General features: G+C 43.6%; 1 protein-coding gene across 1 annotated transcript; it reads left to right on the forward strand.

Moving 5' to 3' along the window:
• Nucleotides 1-8: 8 nt before the first annotated feature.
• On the forward strand, nucleotides 9-27,923 carry tgfbr1b (transforming growth factor, beta receptor 1 b). Its single transcript, XM_024261741.2, has 9 exons — nucleotides 9-260; nucleotides 16,957-17,208; nucleotides 18,604-18,864; nucleotides 19,528-19,758; nucleotides 21,063-21,230; nucleotides 21,358-21,514; nucleotides 22,068-22,192; nucleotides 22,283-22,413; nucleotides 24,789-27,923. Exons 1-9 carry the CDS (start codon nucleotides 197-199, stop codon nucleotides 24,912-24,914), a joined length of 1,515 nt encoding a protein of 504 aa, XP_024117509.1. The 5' UTR covers nucleotides 9-196; the 3' UTR covers nucleotides 24,915-27,923.

Consider the following 27,923-nt stretch of genomic DNA (forward strand, 5'->3'; position numbering starts at 1 on the left):
AAGTGTTTGTTTACATGGGTGGAGGTGCCGCTGGAGCAGGGCGTGGCGTTACGTACTCTCCACCAATCAGCTGAAGGCTCTTCTTCTGCCAGGCGCAGGACGGGCGGGGCTGTGCCCGGCTTCAACCAATCAGCGCCGTCCTCTCCGCGAGCCAGCAGGAGTCCTCAGACAGGCGCCAGTCTGCACCGGAGCCGCTATGCATGCGCCTGCCTGCCTGCTGCTCGTGCTCCTCACGGGGACGAGGATACAAGAACTCAGCGGTGAGTGGAAGACGAGGAGGTCTGCTTTGGGGTCCGGGCGGGCTGGTTTGGATTCGTGGCCTTGGGTCGGGGGGCTCGGTTCAAAGTGGTCTTTGTTTAGAAGAAGCAGAGTAGTAACTAAGATGGCGCAGGGTCGGCTCGCTCCCGACCGTCTGAGGAATGTCTGCTCTGCCGCGGGGAGCTGGACCCGCCGCCGCCTCAGACGGCTGGCTGCTCGAGGGTCGGTGTCTCGGTCGGGTGCGGAGCCTTTGCTCGGTGTTTGAGACCGGGGAGCCGCGCGGTGTCCCGCTAACTAACTCCGCAGATAGCGGCTCTTTGTCGGTAGTGCGGGATATTCGGCAGAACTTCTATAGTCACGTTCCAGCTGCAGAAGAACCGATTCGGTGGTGGGCGGATGTTGGCGTGAGCTCGGTTCCGGGTGGAGGGGGGTAGACTTTGGAAATCACTGACAGATGTGCGGTGGACGCTGCCAGCGCGCGGGGAGAAAAGTTGACCATTCCGAGCGCGTGCGCTCCCTGCCGTGGCTTCCGGTCTCCGCGTGCTGTCAGGAGAGGGGGGCTTCTTTTTTCTGCTCTTTTCGGGACAAAGCCCCCCACCCCGAACCACGCAGCTGCTTTTCTCTCAGGCCCCCCTCCCAGCTGTGTTGACCCCACCCACCACCCACACACCCCCACCGCTGGCAGTTTGTAAAGGTGGAATGTGACCGGGGGGTGACGCTCTCTTTGTCCGGTAGCAGGGTTTCCACGGTGGGGGGTCACGCTCTCAGCGTCACAATCTGCATGAGAAAAGAATGCGAGAGCCAAAAATGGGTGGTGCACGTGCATCCATCAGCAGAGCTGTCAGTGACGTGAACATCCGGGATACTGATCAGAACTACACCTTCACAAAGAGCAGAGGATCAGCATCACGGCTGCACCACGCCCCTGCATCAGCTGCATCTCTGCACACACCACAACAGCTGGGGGGTGGGTGGAGGGATCGGCCCCCCCTTTGCTCACTCTGGTTTTGGGGTGCAGAATAGAACTTCTTTGGCCACACTTGGCTGTACTGCAGCACGCCACCCCCTGACGTCATTTCACGACCCATGTTTATGCCCAAAGTGCTGAGACTGTTCCTTCCACGAGTGTCTCTGCTGGACTGATGGTCCGTGTGTGTTCTGGACCGCCAAAACAAAGCCTGACGTGATGCGTCCACATTGACCGAGTGATTGGTCAAAGCAAGGTGTGAGTTTTGTTGGGTCCAACCACCTACCCCCCACAAAAATACATCCTCTTGTATCCAGTAAAGTAATATATTTCATTCATCTTACACAGTAAACAGAGCGTCCATTTAAAAAAGAGTTCAAACTGAGGGATGTTGAACCTTAAGTGAGGTTTATATAGCCCAGCGGTGGGCAAGCATTTTGATTTGTGGGCCACAAAGGGTTCAAAGATTTGACAGAAGGGCCGGGTCAGGAGCAGATGTGTGATAATCCACCACATAAAAGAAAGAAATGACATGGAATTTGGACGAAGACATGCCAATTTTGATTCAAAATCATTGTATTTGAAAACAGCACATTTTGGAGTTTTTATTTCAAAACTGAGTTTTTTTTCTCTCATCTAGTGCCAAACTTAAAAGAAAAGCTGCTTTCATGTGCTGTTGGAATGATTGGAAACATGCTTGTCTGACTCAGAAATAACACAAGAATTTCAGAAAAACAACAAATCCTTGAAAAAACCACATGAATACAGAATAACATTTTAGACCAAGTTATTGTTTTTGTATTGCAACATCTATGACACGAGTCAAAATCAAGGCCCGGGGGCCGGATCCGGCCCTCCGGGTAATTCTATCCGGCCCTCCACATTGTTTAGTTTTATTATTATTAATGGCCTGATGTTATTTTCTGCTCATTTCTAACTTGTATTTTTATGGAGAGTAAAATATTGAAAGTTATTTAGGGTTTAAGTTGATTTATTCTGGAATAATATTCCTGTCTTTTTTATTATTTATATTTGTGTTTAAAAGTTACATTTTTAAAGCTTTAAAATTAGAATTCTCATAACATTTTGAATTATTTGGGCATTTACTAAGATTTTTTTAGGCTGTTTGGGAGTTTAGCTAATAGTTCAGCTACATGCTAGCTGGTTTGACTAATTTAGGCATTTTTAGGTGTTAGAGTTTGCAAAAACCCCTTTTGGAGTTAGGCTAATATTTACATGCTAGCTGTTTTGGCTAACCTAAGTTTGTTTTTTTTTTTTTTGTTTTTTAGGTTAATTTGGCATTTAGCTAATATTTCAGCTGGCTATCAGCTTCAGCGTTTTCAGCAGCCAAATTCACAGTAGCATTTTTCACAATAAATGCTGTAAATCTAGTTCATAATCATGTTAAAAAGGTTTTAAAGCTTTAAAAGTCAAGTTTTAGAGTGTAATAATAAATGTTTCTCCTGTTCGGTCCAGTGTTTGGTGTGTTTTAGAGTTTGACACCTCTGATCTATGGGGAGACACCTGAAATACAAGCATAATCAGGATTCTCAATATCATTTATTCTAGTTTGGGAGCCAGATTAAATAGCTATGCTTCTTTGGAACTCTAATGCATAATGTTTGTTTAGTGCTGATTTACATTTACAAATGTGTCGGAAATCTTTGTGACATTGACACAATTTGGAAATAATTGTTTTTTAATTTAAGATGTAAGTATGGATTTTTTTTTTAGCAGACAAGTTTTAGGTGGTTTTCCTTTGACATGATCATCCTACAAACTTTCTGTTTCGTCTTTAAAATATTTGTACATAAAGCTTTTTTATTGTATTTTTGCGGGGGGGTTGGATCTGTGGGACTCCACGTCTGACTTCCCAGCATTCATGCTGTCTTGTTGCTGTCGTCTGTCTTCACTCTAAAGAGGAACTGGTGCTGCTGGGTGAAACCTTGTAGTTTTTTTGTCAACACTGCATGAATTTCATAAAAAGTTAATGACTGACTGATTAGCCTAAACATGACACGGAAGCTGGTCCGCCCCATGGGAGTTGAGAGCTCGTCTGTCGGCCCGTTTCATGTGAGAACATGGAGACGAGGAAGTGAGTGCTTTCAGGCTGTAACCTGGCTGCAGAGCTGATGTTTTGTAATCTAAGCAGCTCAGATAACCAGCAGAAGAATGTCTCAGAAAGGCAGTGGTCATGGGATTTTTTGTCAAGGTTACTGTAATCCTCTGCTTCCTCTTCCTCTCTGCAGTGCTGGTGGTGCTCTGTGCCTCTGGACTGTTTTGGTTTCTCCGATGTTCTGGTGAGCTGTTGTTCTTCTGGGTGCTGTCGGTAGTGGTGGAGGAATGTCAGGCACGCTGGTGACCCTGAGCTCCTGTTGTCCTCACGCACAGAACCGTGACTAATTGGAGAGGTTTTAGTGTTTCCAGTGGCTGCAGAGTTCAGAGGCGCACAATGCAGTCCTGAATACTCTCCCCCAGACGGAGCTCTGACCAACAAAGGCTGGGGGTCCCTGCTGCCGGTCCCTCTGTGGAACGTCAGAGCAGTGACTGTTGAGCCCATCATGGATACTGCTCCCCGTCTGATGTTTCTCCTTGAGTACTCCCTTTAGCTTTCCCATGTCAGGGTGGAAGTTTGATCTGTCAGCACAGGAGCAAATCGGCGTGGCCTTCAACTGTAACTCGGATCTTTGTGCTGCACGTGTTTGATTGCTGCTCTCTGGATGAGGGAAGGAGAGCAAACACGACGCTTTACTCCACTGGCTGTCCTAGGCCCAGATTACGTCAGAGAATTGTGTTGTCTATAGTTTGAAGTCTGGTTTGGATCTTTTGCAGGTCAGACTGTGTCCATGGAAACAGCCCCCCCCACTTACAGTTTACATAAAGTTGTTACATTTTTGTGTTTGTAGATGGCTGACGGGTGTGATATGATGCTCAGTGAACCCTATCTCCACATACATGCCCCTGACCATGAATATTCATCTCACGTGATGTCCTCCAGTTTGGAGACAACTGTGGCTTTTGAATGGAACCGGATCAGAACTTTGGCTGCAGGTGTGCACATTTGAACTCTTGGTTTTAGGAGCCCACTCTGATGAAGATGGTGTTTAATGTTTGTAGCGTGTTCGTGTGGTTTTTGAGTATTTCTTTAGTGTGATAATGTTTAGTAAACAAACTATAGTGATTCTCCTGCTCCTCTCCGTCCGTTTTTTGGCACATAAAAACTCAATCACACTTTCAACAATATCAGTAATCTTGGTGTCAAAACGTTCAGCTCGTTCAGAAGATTACTGCTCGTATTTTTGGTATTCATAATCTTTTGAAATAATGAGTAAAAAATACCCCATTGGAAATGAATAAAAAATTGCTCAAATTCTTCAAAAATGTTGTGCTCTTTGAAACTTGTGAACTTCTGCACACTTTCAGATAGACACCATCCTAACTTTAAAAAGTTCAACCACTAGTGTTTTTTTTAGGATAATTTAGAGTTTAGCTTTGATTTTAGCAACATGCTAGCTGTTTTTGGATAATTTAGACATTTCTCCAGTTTTTTAGGCTAATCTGGAGTTTAGCTCATATTTGCTAGCTGTTTTGGCAAAATTACACATTTGTCCAGGAGTTTTTTCTTTTGCTAATTTGGCATTTAGCTAATATTTTAGCAAGTTTTTTGCATAAGCCTTTTCTGCTATCAGCTTCTGCATTTTTAGCATTTACACGAGCCTTATCACAGGTATACTATATATCTAGTTCAAACTTTGGTGGTTCTGGAGCTAAAAAAATGCAGTTTCAGACAACATGCTCACTGCTCCGCTGCATTCTGATCCTCCACTTACAGACAAACAGATCCACGAGCGTCTTTGTTTTCCTCGTCTGAGCTGGAATCTGGATCAGAATTTTACAGCTGGATAGAAACGATATTGCTCGCCATCTTTGTTGAACTGCTGCTAATATTAGCTCGGGCTGTAAGCTATTGGGAGAGAGTGTAAAATAGGAAAATGATAGGAAACGAGTGCAGGCTTACTCCATGCAAACAGTCCTGCCCACAACTCAGAGGGGAATTTCAAATGAACTCCTGCTGCTCTGCAGAAACTATGTCATAGAAAACGACAAGTTTTAGGATTTTGGCTAAAAACGGGATAATTATTAAGGAACACTTTAAAATGTGATTTTCAACGCCCCTAACAAACTGAAATGGACCAGGAGAGAACTTGATGCGACACTTGGCTGGTCCTGCTGATCTTTTTCTACGATAGATTACAAAACTATGTTTACTGATGATGCTAAAGTTCACCTACTTTAGAATCCTGCTGTATTCTGCTTTTTTCTTACAAGTCGGGCCTTGTTCTGAATCAAATGTTTGCTTGGTTGGCTGTCAGAGTTCAGGTGAGCCGTCATACCTGCAAAGCAAAGAGAATCTAAGGAGCCCAGCTCCTGAGGATCAAATCCAACAAACCATAGCAGTGTGAACGTGTCCTCGGCGTGTCAGTGCTCTGAACAATGAGGGGTCACTGTTTGGTGTGTGGGTCGAAGCAGCTGTCAGCATGCTGACGGTTTGTTCTTGAGGTCAAACTGTTGCATATTCATCAGGGCGAGCAGATGTCCTCCTCCTCTTCCTCCGTCCCTCCATTGTCACAGAGCTGCACTGCAGAATCTTCTGCTTCTGGACTAAACAGCACATGTTTCATAAAAATGCTTTTCTCCTCAAGCACATGTGTCAGAGTCAGGGCCCGGGGGCCGGATCCGGCCCTCCGGGTAAATATATTTGGCCCCCCAGATGATTTTATTTTTTTGTTATTAATGACTTGATGTTATCTTGCACTCATTTCTACACTTATGGAGTGTAAAATATTTAAAATTATTTAAGGTTTAAGTTGATTTATTCTGGAATCATATTCCTGCCTTTTTATTATTCATAATGATGTTAAAAGTTACGGTTTAAGGTTTTATAAACTGACATTCTGCTAGCTTTTTGGAATATTTTGACACTTATTAAGGTTTTTAGGCTATTTTTGAGTTTTAGCTAATATTTCAGCTACATGCTAGCTGTTTGAGATCATTTAGGCTAATTTCTGTTTTTTTAAGTCCATTTTGGAGCTAATATTTACATGGTAGCTGTTTTAGCTAATTTAGGCTTTTTTTTCCATTTTTTAGGCTATTTTGGAGTTTAGATAATATTTCAGCTACATGTTAACTGTTTTGGCTAATTTAGGCTTTTTATGTTTTGTTTTTTTTAGGCTAATTTGGCATTCAACTAATATTTTACCCATCTATCAGCTTACAGCATTCACACTAGCTTTATCGCAGATAATGTTATATATCTAGTTAATAATTATGTTAAGAAGTTAGGGTTTTAATAATGTAGTGTTAGAGTGTTCAATAACTGTTTATCCTGTTTGGCTCGTGACCTACTGTGTGTTTTGGCCCCTTTGACACCCCTGTCCTAAAGCAACAACAGCTTATATGTCATTTTTTCAATAGAAAAATGTATGTTTTATTATTGATCCACCTTTGAATCATTAATTGTGGCTGTTGTGATAATGCAGCCAGCCCAACACCTTTTCACTCTGAAACTTTGGTGTTGAGTAAATGCTTTTGCTATAGGAATGTGGTGAGAACAGTCCAGGGTCAGATTACTAAAGGACGAGTGCAGCGGTCCTACTCTGTTCGAGCTGGGTGCCCCGCAGCCCCCGCGGGTCTGCTGCGAGCCCCGACCTCAGCTGCATGGGGGAGAGTCCAGTAAAGCAGATGGTCGGCTTTCAGGTGGGTTTGTGAGTGCTGGGGTGGGCCTCCTTCAACACGGCTCACATCTGGTGTGTACAAAGGACGGGTAATAACAGGGTAGACCGGGGGGATGGGGGCAGGGTCAAGGGGGCAAGGTGGAGCTGTGACCTATGGAGGCGACTTGAGAGCTGAGGGTCCCTCAGGGGGAGGGGTGACATTTGGATATTATTAAGCAGAGCTGTGGGGGGGTTGCCTTGGTTCTTGTTGTTGGGCAGTTTTTAGGGATTCCTGTGAACGGGTACTCCCCACTTTCTCCTTAGGGGAGGAGGTGAGCCAACATTTTTGTTAGCTCGAGTTGTGAGGGGCTGCAAGCTAGCAATAGGGAGTGTAAACAAAGGTCTGATGGGAAATGAGTGCACGCTTAGTCCATGACAGTCAACTTCTATGAAAGTGAATTTCTCACGTTTTATATATATATATTGTCTTTTCCACACAAAACGAGACAAACAAGTAAAGCTAGTGCTGCAGTCAGCTTTGAGTCCAAAGTCTGCAGTCAGATCAGCTTCACCGAGGTCAAACCAGCACTTTATCAGTCATTGCAAAATCACTGTGTAACGATCTGTTACCCGGAGAGGAGCTCCCATCTCTCTGTGAAAGTGCACGTGTGAATGCTGAGTCTGGACTCAATCAGTGCAGCGGTTAGGGGGGGTGTCGAGTTAAATACTTTTTTACACACCAATAAAATGCCTCTATCCTATCAAGCCTCAAAGTATTTTTTTACTTTTATACAGGTCACCAAACTGATGGGATTCATCAGTCAGCATCAGTGGGTCAGTGAACCCAGCGTGCTGAATCAGAGGAGCTTCACACAGACCACTTCATTTAATACTGACTTAACTTACCAAACCTGCAACGTTCCATTCCTTCTCTGTTTCATTCTTTAACAGTTAAGCCTGTAAATAACGATGACAACGAATCTATTTCTGACTATATTAGGTTTTCTCTCTTCTTAAATTGGCCAACAAAAGCATACGATCCAGAAACCGCATCAAAGCCTTGGTCCCCGCCGGTTGGTTTTTGGTAGGGCTGTGGATCGTTGTTTTGGTGACAATCCGATTGAATTCACGAATCAAGCTCAGCGATTCACGAATCGAACCACAATTCCTACTTTTTGATATGTTTGTTTTTTTTACTGGCTGGATGAAAATTGAAATTATTTGTATTAAAACAGCATCATTTATACCTTAATTCAGAGCAGGAGATCAGAATGAAGAAAACTGATAAAAACACAAATATTTAAATTGAAAGAAATGGTGTTTATCATTTTAAAAAAGTTTTTTTTATTTAATTTTTTTGGTCAACTTTCTGGTTAAATTCTACGACGGAGTATTAGGGCCAAAAAAAAAAGTAATATTACGACTTTTAATCTCGTAAATTTACGACTTTTTTCTCGTAAATTTACGACTTTATTCTCGTAATTTAGCAGTTACGACTTTTTTCTCGTAAATTTACGAGATTAAAAGTCGTAAATTTACGAGAAAAAAGTAATATTATTTATTTATTTATTTTTTTGGTGGCCCTAATACTCCGTCGTAAAATTCAGCAGTAAATAAACAACATAAAAACCGTAAAAATAATCTTTGTTTTTGATCATTTAACTATAAAGCCTGAAAATGTTGTCCACACTTTTTCCGTCCTCAAAGTTCTTCAACATTTTACATTCTTAGCATTACATATTGGTGCAGAGCCCATATAAAACAAGTCATTTATTTTTGCGACAGAATCAGCTGATTCGTGTTGATTATGTCCACACTTCAGCCGTGCAGAGCAGCAGACCAGCTTTCTTCGCTTCAGAATCAGCTGGAGTTACGTTAATTATGTCAACTGTTGAAGAGTTATCATAACCAAAAGAATGTAAATTCATTTTTTCAGAAGTTATGTCAGCGAGCGGAACTGCTGTCTCAGTTTATGAATGGAAAAAATGCTCTTTTACTTTGAAAACCGGAAGCTTCTCCGACATGAAGATGTGTTTAATTCCAGTGACAGTAGTGCTGCACATTCTGCTTTGTTTTAGTTTATAAACTTAAAATCCAACATTATTCTGCATTTGAGAGCAAAAATACACCCCCCCAAGATAATATTTTACTACACTCTACTATGTTTTATAAAGATTGGGAATCAGCGATCTTGGATGTCGCAAATATTCTTACTTGAATTTTCGTGGGCAGATCGCGAGTATCTGATGACCCGGATACTCGCTACAGTCCTAGTTTTTGGAATGAATTCAATCTGTGGAGTGATGAACATCTGCTGTGGCTGGAGCTTATTGGTTCTGCTGCATGAAGATGATGGAGCGCTGGTCTCTGTTGTTAACACACACAAGAGCTTCAGCTACAGCATTGTGGACTTCTTGTTTCTGCTTTTTTGCCACTCTGATTTAATTTCCATGTTTGCTTTGGCCAATATGCAAACACAGACCCATTTTTACATTTCAGAACTAAAGAATGGGTCACAATTAGCTGTTGATCTTTAAATGTCAGACTTTTCAGCCCTTGTTAGGTGTATGAGCGCAGTGTTCAGTCTGAGTCTCACACAGGTCTTTCTGTTTTCTGACTTCCATTACAGTAATTAAAAATTAAAAGCACTGAAAGTTTTTCAGACATAATGAATGCAGCAGCATCAGGGAGCAGTCCATCAGGGAAGCTCTTACCAAACTGCTCATTGAATGAGTTAAATAACCACACAAGTCAAAGAGTAGAGGATAACAACAGCCTCTTCCTGTGTTCACACACAGCTATGGAGGCAGGGAGCTGCATCCTTAACATTTACTTTTCTTTTACCAAATTCAAAAATCTGAAACAAGAACAAGAAGGCCAAAAAGCTTGAGTGAAACATTGTTTAAGAGTTAGAATTTTTGAGTTTCTAAAAAGCTGACCAGGAAGCTGTGAGTCAGGCAGAAATAAAACTAGACTAGTTTAAATTTGGCTAAAGTTTATCCCCTGAAACAAGAGTGTCAAACTCAATCTCACAGGGGCCAAAATCCAAAGCACACTTTAGGGCGTGGGATGAACAGGATAAACATTTATTGAACAATCTAAAACTACATGCTTAAAAACTTTAAAACCGTAGCTTTTTAATATAATTATAAACTAATTTATAACATTACCTGTGATTAATGCTAGTGTGAATGCTGTAAGCTGAATCTGGCCACTGAAGATGCTAAAATTGATAGCTAAAAACAATGAACCTGATAAATGAAAATGCTGAAGCTGATAGCCTGTTAAAACATTAGCTAAATGCCCCCAAAAAAACGTAAGTAAGACAAAACAGCTAGTATGTAGCTAAAATTTTAGCAGAACTCTAAAAAAGCCTAAATTAGCAAAAATAAAAAAACAGCTAACATGTTGCTGAAATATTAGCTAAATTGCAAAATAATAGTCCAAACAGCTAGCATAAGTCACATTTTTAAAACTTTAAAACTGTAACATTTTAACATAATTCTGAATAATAAAAAGGTTGGAAAATTATACCAGAATAAATCAACTTAAACCTTGAATAACTTTCAGTATTTTATTCTGCATAAAAATATATTTTGTTAAAATTATACAAGTTAGAAATAAGTCCAAGATAACATCGGGTCATTAATGACAATAGAATAAAACGATCTGGAGGGCCGTATCCGGCCCCCGGGCCTTGACTTTGACACATGTGACCTAAAACATGTTTTTGCATAACATGCTTATTGCGGACATTGGTGATATTTTTACTGTCAAGTTTCATCACTTTGTGTGGATTAAAATGATACAACTGTTCCAAACTCAGCCAAGTGCTTTTTTTGAGAGTTCAGGAGGAAGCGGCTCATACAGGTCAGAGCTAACAGCTTCCTGTGGAAGGATGAAGTCATGGAGTGTAGCGACTGTGTTGAAGAGGGCCTCGTGTTCGGGTCCTCTGTGGGTCTCCAGAACCTGAGGTTCTGCTCTGAGTCTCTTTAGCTCATCAGGCTTTCTGAAATCAGTCTGCCACTTTCAGAGGAAAATTATACGCTGGTGTCTGGAGGCAGTGCTGCCTGACCCTCATAATTGCTGTTTTATGCTCTGTGGTCAGACAGCCTTAAGTTTGCCAATCAGAATATCTAGTAATTTGCTTAATCTTTTTTAAAAAGACAGTAATTTAATGCAGAGACGCTTTGTTTTTGTTTTCCTGGGATCTGGTCATGCTGGTGCTTGGACCATGGCTGGGTCTTATAAAGCTATAGGAGACCTGTTCATGTGTTCAGTCATTCAGTCCAAAGGTAGAGCCTTTCCAAAGCGTAAAAATTACAATTAGATCAGACTGAAGACTGCATGTTTCCCCCAACCACCTCCAAACTGATTTCCTCAAAACCAGCTCGATCAGCAGTCCCCAAACATTTGCAATATTTTCACAATCCAGACTTTTGATGCAAATATGCAGCAAACCACTTCAGGTTCAAAATGACCTTCATTTAACACCTACTTGACAGCAAAAACAAAGGGATTTTTTTTTTCTTTTTAATAGCTGGAAATGCATTTGCATGTATGTTGTGATCCAGGCCTGTTTGAACAATGTTGCTGATCATAGTGCTGAAAGAAACCGAGCAGAGCAGCTCATTTGTTCATGTACTGTTTGATTAAAATGTGTGTTAATTACCAATTCATACATACAGATTGTTATCGTGTGTTTATTTAGCACATGTTTACCACCAACCAGTGGTATCTGAGCTCACTGATAATGAAAACATAAACATGAATGGTCAAGCTCTAGAATATTTTCTTCATAATATTTGTCCAGTTAAGACTGAAAACTGCTTTAGTAACATTTGCTGGTCTGATGCTTTCATATGGTCATTATTTTAACTACCGCCTGCAGTGTGTTGAAGTTCTCCAGGGCGCCTCCTGGCTGTCTTTAGGCTGAACTTTTACAGCCAGTTCTAAAGCAGCAACAGTTTTCATGCTCACATTTCTTATTCTGTGGTTTTCCACACAGCCAGCATTTTTCAAGTAGGTAAGATGAAGCTCAGAAGCATCAATTCAGTTCAATAAGCAAACTGCTGAATGTTCACCTGGACAGAGACTGGAGATGCAACTCGGAGTGCTGCTGATGATGAAATAGTTTTTCAGATGTGTTTTTTTCATTAAGTGTATATGTTAGCTTCATGGAGATTTTTGAAACTTTTCTGTAATATTCCAAGATGTTGAAATGTCACATTGAAAACAACATGTACATATTACTAACTTTCTCCACCATAAGAGCCCATAACTAAGGTTCAGTGTTGTAGAGTCTGTGGCTGCAGAATGACAATGTTGTGTTTTTGTTCTGCATTTTCATGGATGGTTTCATGGTTTGAATTTGATCAGGTCCAGAGTCCGGTTCTTCAGGACAAATGGACTTTAAGAGGTTGATCTAGGGGAGATTTCTCATCTGAACAGCTTCTTCAGCTCTGAGGAACAGAATTCTGTGGTAATCTGACCCGGATGACAATATTCAGCCATTTGACCAGGTGGTTTATAGGCAGGTGTGTGACAGTCTGCATGTACACTTTCACTGCCTGTAATATTTCATATTTTCTTACTGTCAAAGTTTTTGTTGGGTGATTATTTAGAGCTTGGGCATCTCTAGACAGGAAGGGGTGTTATTATCGTATTCTGAGAAAGGTCTATAGTTCTGACTGGAATACTGCAGTGAGTATGTGAAGACGTGAGCTGGTCTTCTTACTTGAGATGGTTCCACAGTGAGGGAGGAAGAAGGAAAGGAGTTTATCTGTGGAGATGTTGGAGAAACCAGGAGGTGAAATGTTCAGAAGAGGATTAGGGTTTTCTTTTAGCCCTTGAGTCTTAAACGGCAGCATGGAGGTTCTGGTAGACACACGGACGGGTCATAAGATGTCTGTGATCTTGGTTTGAAGGTGCTTATGGCTGTTGCATCGTTGGAGCATATGTGGAGAGAAGGAGCATCAGTTGTCAACATAATAACTGAAAGAATAAAGTCCATTAGCAGCTGCAGGCTGACACTAAATGATTGGATTCCAGCAGTAAACGTTTCTACAGATTGAAATCAGCCTTGTGTGCAGCAGATGTCTGTTGCTCTGGTGTTGCATCATAACCATAAAACTTAGGAGCACACCACTCCCAAAGGGAACGGGGGGCCACATTTAACAAAGTTGGTCTGGTCTCCATACAGTCGAAGCTGAAGTCATCTGACTGTAAGCTTCATCTGCCCGAGCTTTGCTCTGGAAGTGGGCTGTTGGTGAGGCCTGGTGAGGGTGGAGCAGCTACAGGATCTCATGGACCTCTGCTGTCTGTGGATACGGCTCTGACTCACGTCCTCACTCATCCTGGAAAGACGTTGAAAGTTTGCTGAGGTTCTTTGCGTCTTTGAGCTCTATGAGACACAAACGTTCATGTGAATGTGGACCTGAACTCTAAAACAGCCTCTCAGTGGACGTGCTCCAACAGCTGACACACAGACAGAAATGCTCCTGTTTTAGATAAAGCAGGGGCATGGTTTCATCACATCTGGTCTAAGTGATCAAAAACCGAGTACTTACACCGGTTTGTAATGAACCACAAGAAGAGTGGTCATGTGGACACAGACTTCTCTTGTGGTCTGAGGCCTGCAGAAGCTGCTCGTCTGGTCGATGTGAAGTGTGTAGCTCTACAGCTCTAAACCTTTCCTGCAGATGCAGTGAAAATGTATCAACCTGGAATATTTGTGGAGAAACAATCTAGTTTGTCAGGGCCAGAGGCCGCGTACCATCAGGCCTTTTTAAAGTAAACATCTTCAGCTCCTCTCAAACAAAAGGTTATCAAAAATGTCGCACTCTCATTGATAACCCAGATAGAGCTGTCTGCTCTCTGTAATGGCTGTGAGCAGAAAATCACTGTTAGAGGATGAGGGCAAGCTTTCATCATCCCATCAATACTGATGGTGGTGTTCAGCAGCACTCTGGGATTGACTGCTCTCATGTTTTACCGTAACCGTCACTCAAAGATTCAGACACTGAAGTGGTATTAAAACTTTCTGAAGTTCTTTTTGTGCAACCCTGACTTCTGAGTTTTTGTTTTACACTCCCAGCCCCCTGCTAGCGCTGCTGTATGTTGGACTTTTTGTGCACTTCTGAGGATGAAGTTGAACCTTATATGGATAAATACTGCAGAGATGCAGACACACAGGGAAACTCTTAAAGACAGCTCAGCGTAGAGGTTATGGACAGAAAAAAATATTTGTGTGTGCGTAATACTTGATTTATGTCTCCCTGTTTGTTTGTAACTTTAGATTTGCGTGTGTAAAATGTTTTTAGACTATTTTCTCTCCAGAAGAAGTCCTCTGCCTGTGTTGGAGCAGCCGCCCTGCGATCCAGGTTCTGATGTTCCTCCTCGGTGTAGTCGTCTCGTGCTGAGGCTGACTCAGTCAGTCTTTATTTAGCCGATGTGCTCTGTGACCGTCTGTAAACACACACTTCCTGTCAGACACACAGCTTCAGTCTCACACTCATTACTGCCGTTCCAGCAGGGTTTTGTAGCAGCTGTGCCATGTGAGTCCTCCATGCTGCTCTGTAAATTATTCAGCGCTCCTCTCTGGTGATGTGTGTTGTGTTCCTTCAACCTGGTCAGCTGGAAGGGATGTGTGCATGTGAGCTAAATGATGATGCTCTTCGTCAGCTGGGACTGACTGAAACAATTGCAGCAGGTTTCTGTTTGGCTGTGAGGCCGATGCCATAGAACCTTCCATCTTTGACTGTGGGTCTTCTGGCTCCAGTCTGCAGCAGTGAACACTGCATGAAAGGTCCAGTGTGAGGTTTGTTCTCTGCAGGTGACCTGGACTCACCTGAACCTAACTCCCGCGTGACTGATGGGGTGCATCCAGACCAAAGACTGTAAATGAAGCCAATTTAGTCTGCATTTTTTTCACATTACAGGCACTGCCATTTCTAGTCATACAACGGTAATTGGTCTGAGTTGATCTGACTCACGTTTCTATGGCAACTGCTATCGCCAATCAGGAGTGAGCTCGTTCAAAATCCACATCCCTCCCGCTGAAAAGGGTTCAGGAGAATTTGTCAACTAAACGTTCAAGGTGAGTGCTAGCGGGAACACGTATATATGTCTATTATTCAGACAGACTCGTCCTCTGGGAGAAGCATGTCTGGAGTTGTCTTTTGGCTTTGGAGCCTCTGCTTATGGAGGAGACAGTCGGACAGTTGGAAAGATCGAAAGCGTGTAAATAAAGGGATGATAGGAAATGTGCGCAGGCTTACTTTTGTGCCTACAGTCCCGCCCACAATCCAGAGTCACAATTCATTCTGCTGCCCTGCAGAAACTATGGTCCAGAACAGGGGTGGCCAGTTCTGGTCCTTATGCCCGTTTTCCTAAATTAGCTGTGTTCAGTCAATCAGGATGTGGAATCACTCGAGTCAGCTAATCAGCAGCAAGCTGGTCAGAGAGAACTGGATCACAGGCAGGGCTGGGGCTCATAAGGACCAGGGTTGGTCCCCGCTCTTCTGGGAAATGACACGGGTGTTTTGATTTGGACTAAAAACTGCATAATAATGATTAAAAAGCCACAGGGAATGGTTTGAAAATAGATCAAAATAAGATTGGACTTTAAATCTTTTTCATTGGAAGAAAGTGAATTGACAATAGTACAGCTGCAGTTCTCACAGCACACAGTGCATGCTCAGTATAGTCGCACATGAACTACTTTCCACTGGAAAGGAGTAGTTTGATCTTTATCTAATTTTTCGAGATATCCCCTTTATAAAGTAACACGTAGATACCATGATCTGGAGGGCATGATGACAGTTATCTGATTATGAGATGTAGCTGTAAAACATCTAGGAAAGCTGCTACGGCGCGGTCGCTCATCTATGTTTCCCTTTTTTTGTTTCCATGCTTGTTTATTTTCTGCTTGTAGCTTTCAGTATACATGGTGTTCATGTTCCATGATTCACTGCCTCCAGTAGAGTTGCTGTGGTCAGCATTTTACTGGCTGCTGGTAAAAGAATTGGTTGATCTCAGGCTCTGATGAAAGACTCCACCCCTCAGAGGTTGGTGTGCTCTGCAGGGGTGTAGGGGGACAAAGCACACCACGACCCCCCCTCTTCTCTGGTTTATGGTGCAGTGATGCTGAGTGCAGCTTTGGCACTGTTTTTACTTCTGGACTTCAGTAGTAAATTTGAATGCTTGTTGCCTGCAGACCTGACATCCCAGATATTTTGAAACTGTAAAGCTTTCTCAGGAAAGGAGACCAGCAGCTGCTGGAATGCAGCACCAGGAATTTCCTGTATGCTTTCACTTTGCAGCCAAAGGCATATAACTGTATAACTGACTGTATAAGAGAACTGGACTGAATGATTTATCCCCCCTGGCGTTCCAAACAGGAAGTACCTGTTGGCTCCAAGAAGCCAGAAGCCCATAGACTTCTATAGACATAAACAGCTGTTACTCAGTCAGAATAACCATTTTTACTCTTATACCTTTTTTCACATGCTCTTGATAAACCTATCAATTTCTTTATAATAATATTTCTTTATTGCTGTATTCAAGTTATAAACTGATCAGTCAGATGCCTCACATCAAATGTTCATTGAGTGACAGATTCCCCTGAGCCTGCTTTGACTGGAGGGGGTGTGGACTTCCAACAATCTCACTCTTGATCGGCAACAGTGTTGCCATAGAAACCTTGATTCAAACCAATCACTGCTTGCTAACTTTGTCTGGTTCCAAATGACGGTGTCCGTATTGTTGCGTTGGGTTTTGTCCTGACTTCTCCTGACTTGAAGGATGGTCCTAAAGGATTGGGTTTCAGTCTGGTCTTTCGTGGTCTGGCTTCAGAGGATCTCCTGATGGTCATGAGCGCAGGAAGTGACGACAGTGGGGGCCTCTTTAATAAAGTTGATTTCTGTTAAATTTGATAAAACCAGCAGTGGTCGCACTGAGAGGAGAGCCTCACTCATAAGAAGTAGAGTCTGACCCATTGCCTTGTCTTTCATGCAGCCTTGCAGTGTCACTGCGACCGTTGCAGCGCCAACTCCAGCTGCAACACAGATGGCGTCTGCTATGCCGCCATCCTGACGTCAAATGGTCTGCCAGACAAAAACAGTCGGCACTGCATACCTGAGGAAGAGTTGATTCCACGAGACCGACCCTTCGTCTGCGCCTCCTCCACCACAGAAAACACCAAGATTTTCCCCTTATGCTGCAGGGAAGATTACTGCAACAAAGAGGTGGACCTGCGTAACATCACAAGTAAGAATGCAACCACTGCTGAACACTGGACTGTGTGTGTGTGGTTTAGTGCTGCCAGAAACAATTATTTTAATAGTCGACTAATCACAGATTATTTTTTCTTAAGTGTCTACTAATCGGGTCATGCACAAAGTGGATACAAAACAAACATCTTAACCATCTTTACACTAAATACAAACTAGATATATAACATTACCAGCAATAATGCTAGTGTAAATGCTGTAAGCTGAATTTGGCCGCTGAAGATGTTGGTGCTGATAGTTGAAGATGCTGAAATTGAAAGCTAGCTAAAATATTAGTTAAATAATTAAAGTAAAAAACTTAAAAGAAAAAAAAAGCCTAAGTTAGCCAAACAGCTAACATGTAGCTGAAATATTAGCTAAATTCCAAAACAGCAAAAAAATAAATAAAAATATGCCTAAGTTAGCCAAAACAGCTATCATGCAGCGGAAATATTAACTAAAGTCCAAGTTAGCCTAAAAAACTGGAAAAAATCCTGAATTGTCCAAAACAGCTGGCATGTAGCTGAAATATTAGCTAAGGTCTAAAATAGCCTAATAAATGCCAAAATAGTCCAAAAAGTTAGCAGAAGGCTAATATAACTTTCAACTTGACTACACTCTGACTCCATATTACCGGTATATAAAGTAATGACTAATAAACTCTTAAATTAGTTGTCAACTGTTTCAATAGTCGATTATTCGACTAATCGCGGCACCCCTGGTGTGTTTTAGCCAACAAAAGCTGGACACACTGATGGATACAAATCTACAGACGCTAAAAGACTCCTACATTCAAAAAGAAGAGCCTAAAAACAGTTTCCATGTTCCTGACCTGCAGCTTGGAGCTTAGCTGCATCTGCCGTGGAGATGTGAGTTCTGAATGTTAGTGTGTACAGTGTGTTTCACTGCAGACCAGAGGAACCTGCAGATGACCATTGCCATGCAGCTGACTTCATTTCAAACTGCTGTCACTGGATAGAACTTCAGCTAGTGTGCTACTAAAACTGGTACGAACCTGGGTAACCATTTAATCCTTTACAGAGTCAGCCCTGTAAGAATAAAGCCACATCAAGAAAGTTCTCCGGCTTGTTTAGTTTTGAAGTCCATAAGAAGGAGGAAGAGGTGATGATTTGTCTTCTCTGTATCGGTTGTGAGCCTGTAGCATGTTGTTTCCTGGTGTACAGCAGGCTGTTATTACATTTCTTTGATCGTACACACATCCATGTGTCATTCTGCTGGAACCAGATTCTCCCGGCTTCCTTCTGGTCTGTCTGCACCTTCTGTCCCACACAGCTCAGTGGTTTGACTGCCAATAATGAATGGAGTCCAGGAGTAAACATGTTCTCAGTATCCACATGATTCATTGTAACAACTTTTTTTTCCTCTTTGCAAGACATCTTCCCGCCAAAACCTACTCCCATCGACCCCGTGGCCCTCGCCGCTATGATCGCTTGCCCGGTGTGTGTGGTCTGCCTCCTGCTGGTTCTGGCCTTTTACATCTGCCACAACCAGAGGGGACTGGGGGCCAGGGGGGCTGGGGCCCACCACCGTGTCCCGAATGAGGAGGATCCGACCATTGATCTCCCTTTCATCGGCATGGGAACAACACTGAAAGACCTCATCTATGACATGACCACCTCCGGCTCTGGATCAGGTACTCCTCTGCGCTCGTCTCCATTTGTCTGTAATAAGGATACCTAAATGTGCCCATGATGAGCATGGAGATGGAGACAGCTTTGACCAAACTGGTGCCTGTAGTAGTTCTAGGGAGGGGTCCATCTTAACACAGTTAACTCTTAGCTTTCAAGCTAATACTGATGTAAGTGAAGCCATGTTGAGATGTTTCAATGATGGAGTGCAGCAGTAGTTTCTGAGGGACTAAACTTAAAAAACTTCTGGTTCTGGTTGAATTAGTAACTAGAAATTAGATAAAAAAAAACATTCAGAGCTTTGGGCTGGATGTAAACATAAACCAGGAAGTCATCTGCATATAGAAAGACCCGATATTAAAACCACCTGTGATTCTAGGGTTGATAAGTAGTAATGACATGAAATGTAAAGAAGCTGAATGTTACAGATGATCACAATAATTGTGTCATTGTGCTGCCATGAATGAAGTGTTTGACACCACTTTAGATTTCTGTCAAAACTGCAGAGTAAAATGGACTGCAGGTTCACACAGCATGAAGGTCTTGTGGCGTCATGCTGGTGACTGCATCATCAGACTGTTCCTGGTTCCTGATCTTCCATCAGCTTTGTCCCATCTCCCAGAGTTCCTGCTCCGTCCCTGCTGAAGCAGTGTCTGCTGTCTCTGCAGGCCTGCCGCTGCTGGTCCAGAGAACTATCGCCAGAACCATCATCCTCCAGGAAAGCATCGGGAAGGGACGCTTTGGTGAAGTGTGGCGGGGTAAATGGCGCGGCGAGGAGGTTGCCGTGAAGATTTTCTCCTCTCGAGAGGAGCGCTCCTGGTTCAGAGAGGCAGAGATCTACCAGACCGTCATGCTGAGGCACGAGAACATTCTGGGCTTCATTGCTGCCGACAACAAAGGTGAGACTGAGCAGGTCCATCAGCAGCTAAGACACTAATGACGCTTCTTGTTGAAGGTCAAAGCATCAGAACTGCTGATAGCTGAGGAACTGGTTCCAGCCCGTCAGTGTGAAGCTTCAGTCACAGAACCTGCAGCCTGCACACAAAAAACAAGGCAAATGCACATTTAGACACAGAAAGGAACTATGTTGGTTCTCATTGTTATTGTAAAACTGTTCAGACTTCATCACATATCTGCTCTGATGATGGTTTTTGGAGTTAAGCAAATTAAAGTTTCTCTGCAGCTTCATGCTGCCTCAAAGGTCCTCCTGTGTGTATGCTCCAGCACTGCCACATGATTATTTTAATAGTCGACTAATCACTGATTATTTTTTCCGATAAGTTGTCTTATCGAGACATGCGCAAACTGGATGTAAAGCACACATTTAGCCGTCATTATCTTTAAACTAACTTAAAAACTAGACATATAGCATTACCTGTGATAATGCTAGTGTTAATGCTGTAAGCTGAATTTGGCCGCTGAAGATGATAGAGCTGATAGTTGTAGATGCTGAAATTGATAGCTGAAAGCGCTTGCTTGCTGAAGCTGAAAGCCAGCTAAAATATTAGTTAAATGCCAAATTAGCCTAAAAAACTGAAAAATTACTAAATTAGCCAAAATAGCTAATGTTAGCTAAACTCCAAAATAGTCTAAAAACCTTAATAAATGCTAAAATAGTCCAAAAATCTACCAGAATGTCATTATAACTTTCAACTTTACTATGACTCCATATAATTTAGAGTAACGAATAATCAGCTATTAAATTAGTTGTCGATTAATTGACCAATCGTGGTAGTCCTAACATGCTCCTCCTCTGAGAGTTTCACTCTGCTAACATCTCTAGCTTCACTTCCTGATTGCACAAACAAAGCCCCCCCCCCACATTTGTTGTCTGTTAACGTGGATCTCCATGAACACATGAGGAAGACGTGTGGTTTTTTCTGGGATATGCAGTCTTGATGGGAGCATACTGAGTGTTTCCTGTGGAAGTCTGGAGCCGCCGCTCTGCTGTCTGTGAGCAGGCGAGCTCCCCGACAGTGAGGGGGAGTTCCAGTTCACAGAGATCAGACTGAAGTCTGTTCACAGCTGCAGCAGCCCACGTGTGTCTGAGAGCAGCATGAGCTGAAAGCTCCGACTCCAGCCTGCTCTGAGCGATCTGGATTACTGCAGGACCACGGTGGGAGGGCAGCTGTGACAGCGCACGGATCAATCGCTCACGGAGGGGGGCAGATGCTGATGTTGCACCTGCTGTGTGTGTGTGCAGATAACGGGACGTGGACTCAGCTCTGGCTGGTGTCGGACTATCACGAACACGGCTCCCTGTTCGACTACCTGAACCGCTACACCGTGACGGTGGAGGGCATGATCAAGCTGTCACTGTCTACGGCCAGCGGCCTCGCCCACCTCCACATGGAGATCGTGGGCACACAAGGTACACCCCCACAGTGACACGCTCACCACAGGTTCAAGCCAACCTCTTCCTACGAATGAAGTAACACTCCCCAGAGAAGTGAAGAGGGTTTCCTGCAGCCTCACTAAAGGCTTTGTCTGGTCTGCAGGAAAGCCAGCTATAGCCCACCGGGACCTGAAGTCCAAGAACATTCTGGTGAAGAAGAACGGCACGTGCTGCATTGCTGACCTGGGCTTGGCTGTCCGCCACGACTCTGCCACAGACACCATCGACATCGCACCCAACCACAGAGTGGGAACCAAGAGGTGAGCTCTGCTGCTGGAGGAAACCAGCGTCTTTATGAACATAAAAACCTTTTAGTCTAGAACAAATGAAAGTACACATGTTAATTTAACATCCTTTGCAGCACTAAGATAAAATTATCAATAAATACTATTGTGTACTGCTATCATACACACCTGTTAAAACAATAGCACTGCTGGACGTCTCACTTAGATGGTCAGACGCTGCACAGCTCTCTGCTAGAATAGAAGCGCCATATTGGGACAGGTCACTGGTGTTCCCGCCCTTACAAGCACTGTTACATCTGAGACAGAGCACGGTGTCTGCATCTACTTTGGATTAATGAAGCCACACTTTGGACTAGTTCTGGATATTAATTATAATATCCAGGAACGATTCCATTCTGATTTTTTTTATCCTTCAATTAAATTATGAGCTGCTTTTCTCCTTCACAATCTACTGGAATTATCCTGTTAACGGTTGAAAAGTTACAGTATGTTCAAGATTTTGTGTAGACGACTTCCTGAACTACAGCTGCATGAGTGTAACAGGGAGTCTGTGATGGTCTCTGTGCAGGTACATGGCTCCTGAGGTCCTGGACGACTCCATAAACATGAAACACTTTGAGTCTTTCAAGCGGGCTGACATCTACGCCATGGGCCTGGTCTTCTGGGAGATCGCCAGCCGCTGTTCAGTAGGAGGTAAGAGTTCCACCGTCACATTCTAAAAGCTGTCACTCAGGCTCTCATTTGGTGTGGAAACACCTCTGACATCAGCTCTGATGTCTGCAGGCATCCATGAAGACTACCAGCTGCCCTACTACGACCTGGTTCAGTCAGATCCATCCGTGGAGGAGATGAGGAAGGTGGTCTGTGAGCAAAAGCTTCGGCCCAACATTCCCAACCGCTGGCAGAGCTGTGAGGTGAGTCTGAGCCCAGAGTAGTTAGTCCAGACTCTGAGATCAAACTGGCTGCATCAGAGCGCTCACTCACACCAAGTATGGCTGACCCTGGGTTCTCGAGCACAGTATGGAGGATGAGATTGTTACTCGAACCTCGAACTTGTCTGTTTCTTCATGCTCCTGAAAGCCCTTCCTTTTCCAGTTTGTTGCTGCATGGTAAACCAGCAGACTGTGAGAAACAGTAGCCTCCACACTCAGGCAGTGGACGACCTGGCATGGTTCAGCATAGATCACTTGGTGCTAATGCCCCTAAAACACGTGTCAAAGTCAAGGCCCGGGGGCCGGATCCGACCCTCCGGGTGATTCTATCCGGCCCTCCAGATCATTTTATTTTATTGTTATTAATGACCCGATGTTATCTTACACTCATTTCTAACTTGTATCATTTTGACTAAATATATTTTTATGGAGAGTAAAATATTGAAAGTTATTTAAGGTTTAAGTTGATTTATTCTGGAATAATATTCCTGTCTTTTTTATTATTCATAATCATGCAAAAAAGTTGCAGTTTTAAAAATTGGCATTCTGGTAGCTTTTGGACTATTTTGGTATTTACTAGGATTATTTTAGGCTATTTTAGAGTTTAGCTACTGTAATATTCCAGCTTCATGCTAGCTGTTTTGGCTAATTTTGGCTTCATATAGTTTTTTAGGCCATTTTGAAGTTTAGCTTTTTTTCCAGCTACATGCTAGCTTTTTTGGCTAACCTTTTTTTCAGTTTTTTAGGCTTATTTGGCATTTAGCTAATATTTTAGCTGGCTATCAGCTTAAGTGTTTTTAGCTATTAACTTCAGTGATGTCAGCTATCACAGGTAATGGTATATAATTATGTTTTGCTATTCATAATCATGTAAAAAAGTTACAGTTTTAAAGTTTTAAAAATGTAGTTCAACAAATGTTCATCCTGTTCGGCCCTCGCCCTAAGGTATGTTTTGGATTTTGGCCCCTTCTGAGATTGAGGTTGACACCCCTGCCCTAAAGCACTCCTGCACCGCCATGTCGTACATGAAGCAGCCAGTTTTCTGCGGGCTGAGCACTCCAGACGTCTGCTCCGCAGCTCAGCTGTTAAACGCTGAGTCGGTTTATTTACGGCTCTTGACGGTGGCATGGAGGGGTACAGCCCCTCCCTAACAGGCTCACTGTCCTCATCTGGTTTCCTGTTTGGTCTGAATGGAAACTCAGGAATGTCTGCATGAAGGCTTGTAGACGGCGTCGTCATAAGATGCTCAACAGCAGACTGTCACCATAGAAATCAGACACACGGGATCAACAAGTCAGAGCTGGTCTGGAGCTGCCGGTACTCAGCAGGGAGGGGGGCAGCCGCTCCGTAATCCTGTCTGAAACTGGTCCTGGGGGGCAGAAAGTCTGGGTTTTTATTTAATGAAAAACAGGTTAATGTAAAAAGAAGGATTTAAACATATGTTTAAATTCATAAAGTAGTATCTGGTATGTTCCTTTATATCATGTGTTTTCTCTTACCTGTGGGATCGGCTAAGATTCAGCTGAAGTTTACTTGCAGTTACACAAACTGACCACTGGGTCATCTGCAGTGTGGTGTGGCAGCAGAGAGTGGTCTGCAGGCTGAGCCTTTACAACAGAGGGGTTCTAGAGGCTTTGGTCAGCCAGAACAGCTAGCATGTAGCTGAAAAAATAGCTGAACTTCAGAATAGCCCAAAAAAAAGCCTAAATTAGCCAAAACAGCCAGTGTGTAAATATTAACCTAACTCCCAAAACAGCCTAAAAAACAAACAAAAAAAAGACAAAATTAGCCAAAACAGCCAGATAGATAGATAGATAGATAGATCTATCTATAAATTAAATAAATTAGCCAAAACAGCCATCAGCTCAACTCCAAAATAGCCTAAAAAAGTCTTAGTAAATACCAAAATAGTCTAAAAAACTAGCAGAATGACAATTTTTAAAACTTTAACACTGTAACTTTTTAACATTATTATGAATAATAAAAGGGCAGGACTATTATTCCAGAATAAATCAACTTAAACCTTAAATAACTTTAATTATTTTACTCTCCATTTTGTCAAAATTATACAAGTTAAAAATGATCGCAAAATAACATCTGGTCATTAACAACAATAACATAAAATGATCTGGAGGGCCGGATCCGGCCCCCGGGCCTTGACTGTGACACTAGAAAGCGTTTTTCATTTTGAAGCAGCTTTAAGGCAGATGTTCCTGCAGGAAGCAGCAGAGGGTCAGAGTCACGCGTCTGGTCGGAGGTCTAACCCAGCAGGAGTGTGAGCTGACATGCAGCAGACGGCTGTAAAAATGAACCCTGTCTCTGTGTGTGTGCACGTGTGTGTGCACGTGTTTCTGCAGGCCCTGCGGGTGATGGCCAAGATCATGAGGGAGTGCTGGTACGCCAACGGAGCGGCCCGCCTCACCGCTCTGCGCATCAAGAAGACGCTGTCCCAGCTGAGCCAGCAGGAGGGGATCAAGATGTAGACAGCCTACTGCACACGTGCACGCTCGTGCACACCTCTGACTGGTTTCTACATGGACAGAAGAGCTTTTCCATCATCGTGACGTCTCTCTGAGGGCCGAGCTGAGCCTTCCTCACACACACTTGGTGACTGATGGATGTTATGAGGATGGAGCCTCCTCTTCCTCACATCCTTCCTCATTACAGACCTTCCTCTTCATCAGCTCTCCATGGGGTCCTAATGTTTTGGCTGCTCGATCAGCTTCGGGAGCATCAGTGTCTGATCAGTCTGGGTTCTACAGAACCTGAAGAAGGAGCTGGTACCAGTCTGCACACGCTCGGTGTGTCAAAGGTTCAACCATCCCACACAGGAAGACAGGGCAGGTCCAGCTGTGCATGTGAGTCGAGTCACGTGCACGCTTGTGGCTCCTGCTTCCTGACCTCCTCAGTGCTGACCCCCTCATGTGGTCAGCAGCGGGTCCCCCTGCGGTTCCGCTCAGACAAACTGGACTCAGCGACCATTACTGCCAAACACGTGCACATATGCAAAACACAGCAGATCCGCCGGTCTGCTAACCGGGCCAGAACCAACCAGCTGCCTCCATGCCTTCAACCAGCTTCACAAAGTGCCGCCGCTCCAGCGCGCCTCCTCTGTGCGTGTGCAGATGTGAAGGTGCAGAACCTGTGTGTACCTCTGTCACACACAGGCCTCCACAACACCCAGACCGCCTCCGCTCTCCATCCTGCCCCGCAGGGCAAGGACCCAATTCATCCGAATGTTTCAAACTGCAGGACTGAACCTGGAGGTTCTGTGAAGGGTCCACATGTAGCTCCTGTACAGCTGATTCTGAAGACTTTAGGTCCACTTTGGCCAGACTGAAGACATTTGCAGAGCCCGGATAGGGCTGGGTTTCACCTCTGTTTGGTTCTGATTCTCAAATGTTTGACATTGTTAAGGAAAAGGTTGATTTTATTTGAGTTTATCCCAAACCCTGTGATTGATGAACGCATGAATAGAAGAAGGGAGCGATGTTTGCTGAGTCATGCTCTGACGTGAACATCCCAGCGTTACCAGGAACGCTTTCAAAGGGAAATCGGCTCTGTTGCAGTTCAGTTTATTTTCATGGATTTCTAGACCCAGCCCGGCGCTCAAGAGTGCCATGTCTGTAGCCCAGTGCCCCCCCCCTCCCATCAGATAGGTCAATCTGCTGGAAGCGGAAGAAGTTGGGGGGGCAGAGAGGTGAAGAGACCCTGATCAGTTTTGTATAAATGTTTAAACTGTACATATTGATGGAGGAACAAAAGAAGCTGCTATACTAAATTTGAAGTGGGGGGGTTGTCATAGCGTGTCTCCATATGTCTCCTTTGAAAAGGGGGGGTCAGGACCTCTGCAGCCCCCTTCTTTTGTCTTAAAGTCACGAGCAGCCTTGTTCTTATCAAACCACAGTTGGCTTAACCCTCAGGGATGCAGGTCTCTGACCCCCCTTCCATGTGATCTCTGCCAGCTGCAGTACTGCCCCCCAGGGCAGCATTACTGAGGGGGGTGAGCTGCAGCGGCACTGCGGGTGGAGCAGAATCTCCATGGTGTTTCCATAGGTGGGGGCCTTTGTGGTTCCTCTATGAAGTCATTAGGAGAACCCACCCCCCTACAAAGAGTTTATGACCTCTCTGAACATTGTTCAGATCTTTCTTTGATGCCCCCCCATGCGTTTCTTTTGTGCCTCAGCTGTGCAGCCTCAGCGCTTTACTGATGTCTGAAGCCCCGCCCACTCTGGGCCCTGATACCTTTTTCATCATGTTGTGTGATGAAGATGAAGATGGAAACTGTTGGAGCTTCCTCTGTCACCACATGAGACTGGCCCGACTCGTGAGGGAGACCCGGTTACAGGTTCACATGAGACTGACCCGACTCGTGAGGGAGACCCGGTTAAAGGTTCACATGAGACTGACCCGACTCGTGAGGGAGACCCGGTTACAGGTTCACATGAGACTGACCCGACTCGTGAGGGAGACCCGGACTCAGCTGGATTTCATTTTGTTTTCCTGATACCGGGTCACAACGCTTTTAGCTGCAAATGATTCCAATCCACAACAGCAACATGGAGTTACAACTAGGGCCGCCACGATTAGTTGACTAATTGATGACAAATCAACTATTAAATTAGTCGACGACTAATTTAATCGCAGATTAGAGAATACATTTATTTAGTCATTGTCACATGTACAACGAAATTTAAAAGTCGTTACTTTAAATTATTTGGAGTCAGAGTGTTCTAAGGACATTCTGCTAGCTTTTTGGACTATTTTGGAATTAAAGTTTTTAATCTATTTTGGAGTTAAGCTGATGTTTCGGCTACATGCTAGCTATTTTGGCTAACATTATCACAGGTAACATTATATACAGTATGTAGTTTTAGTCAGTTTAATGATGGTTATCATGTGTGCTTTACATCCAGTTTGCACATGACCCAATTAGTCGACTAATTGGAAAAAATAATCGGTGATAAGTCAACTAATCGTTTGTGGCACTAGCTACAACATGGCTAAACCACAAGTGCATAAGTAGTGAGACCCCTAGTGGCCAAAATGTGATGTGCAGGAGGAGCAGTAAAACAGAATGACTTTACCTCAACAACAGCTGTGCATACCTGTTCTGATGGGGCGGGTTTACTTCATGCAGCAGACGGGAGTGTTCTCAGAACCTTTCCTTGTGGTGTCTGCAGTCTTCTCTGTCAGGTTTTTGTGGAGGAAAGCAAAAGGTGAGTGGGGCTGTCAGGAGGACGGACTAGGAGGTGAGAAGCGGTGGGTCTACAGTCAAACCTGCTGCAAACCGGAGACGCGCTCTGACAACCGGATTGGACTTGTGTTGAATGTTTTCTGTTTGGGTCTGATGTCTGGTGCCTGACCATGCTGCACAGCGGACACATCAACATTTCTGTTCTCTAAAACACTTTTTATCAAAGTGTATGAGCTCTGTAAATATGAAATGATTATGAGTTTCAATAAAGGAACTTTTGCTGTTAAAAGTGGAA

This window comes from Oryzias melastigma, linkage group LG20, assembly GCF_002922805.2.
Source record: "Oryzias melastigma strain HK-1 linkage group LG20, ASM292280v2, whole genome shotgun sequence".
NCBI lineage: Eukaryota > Metazoa > Chordata > Actinopteri > Beloniformes > Adrianichthyidae > Oryzias > Oryzias melastigma.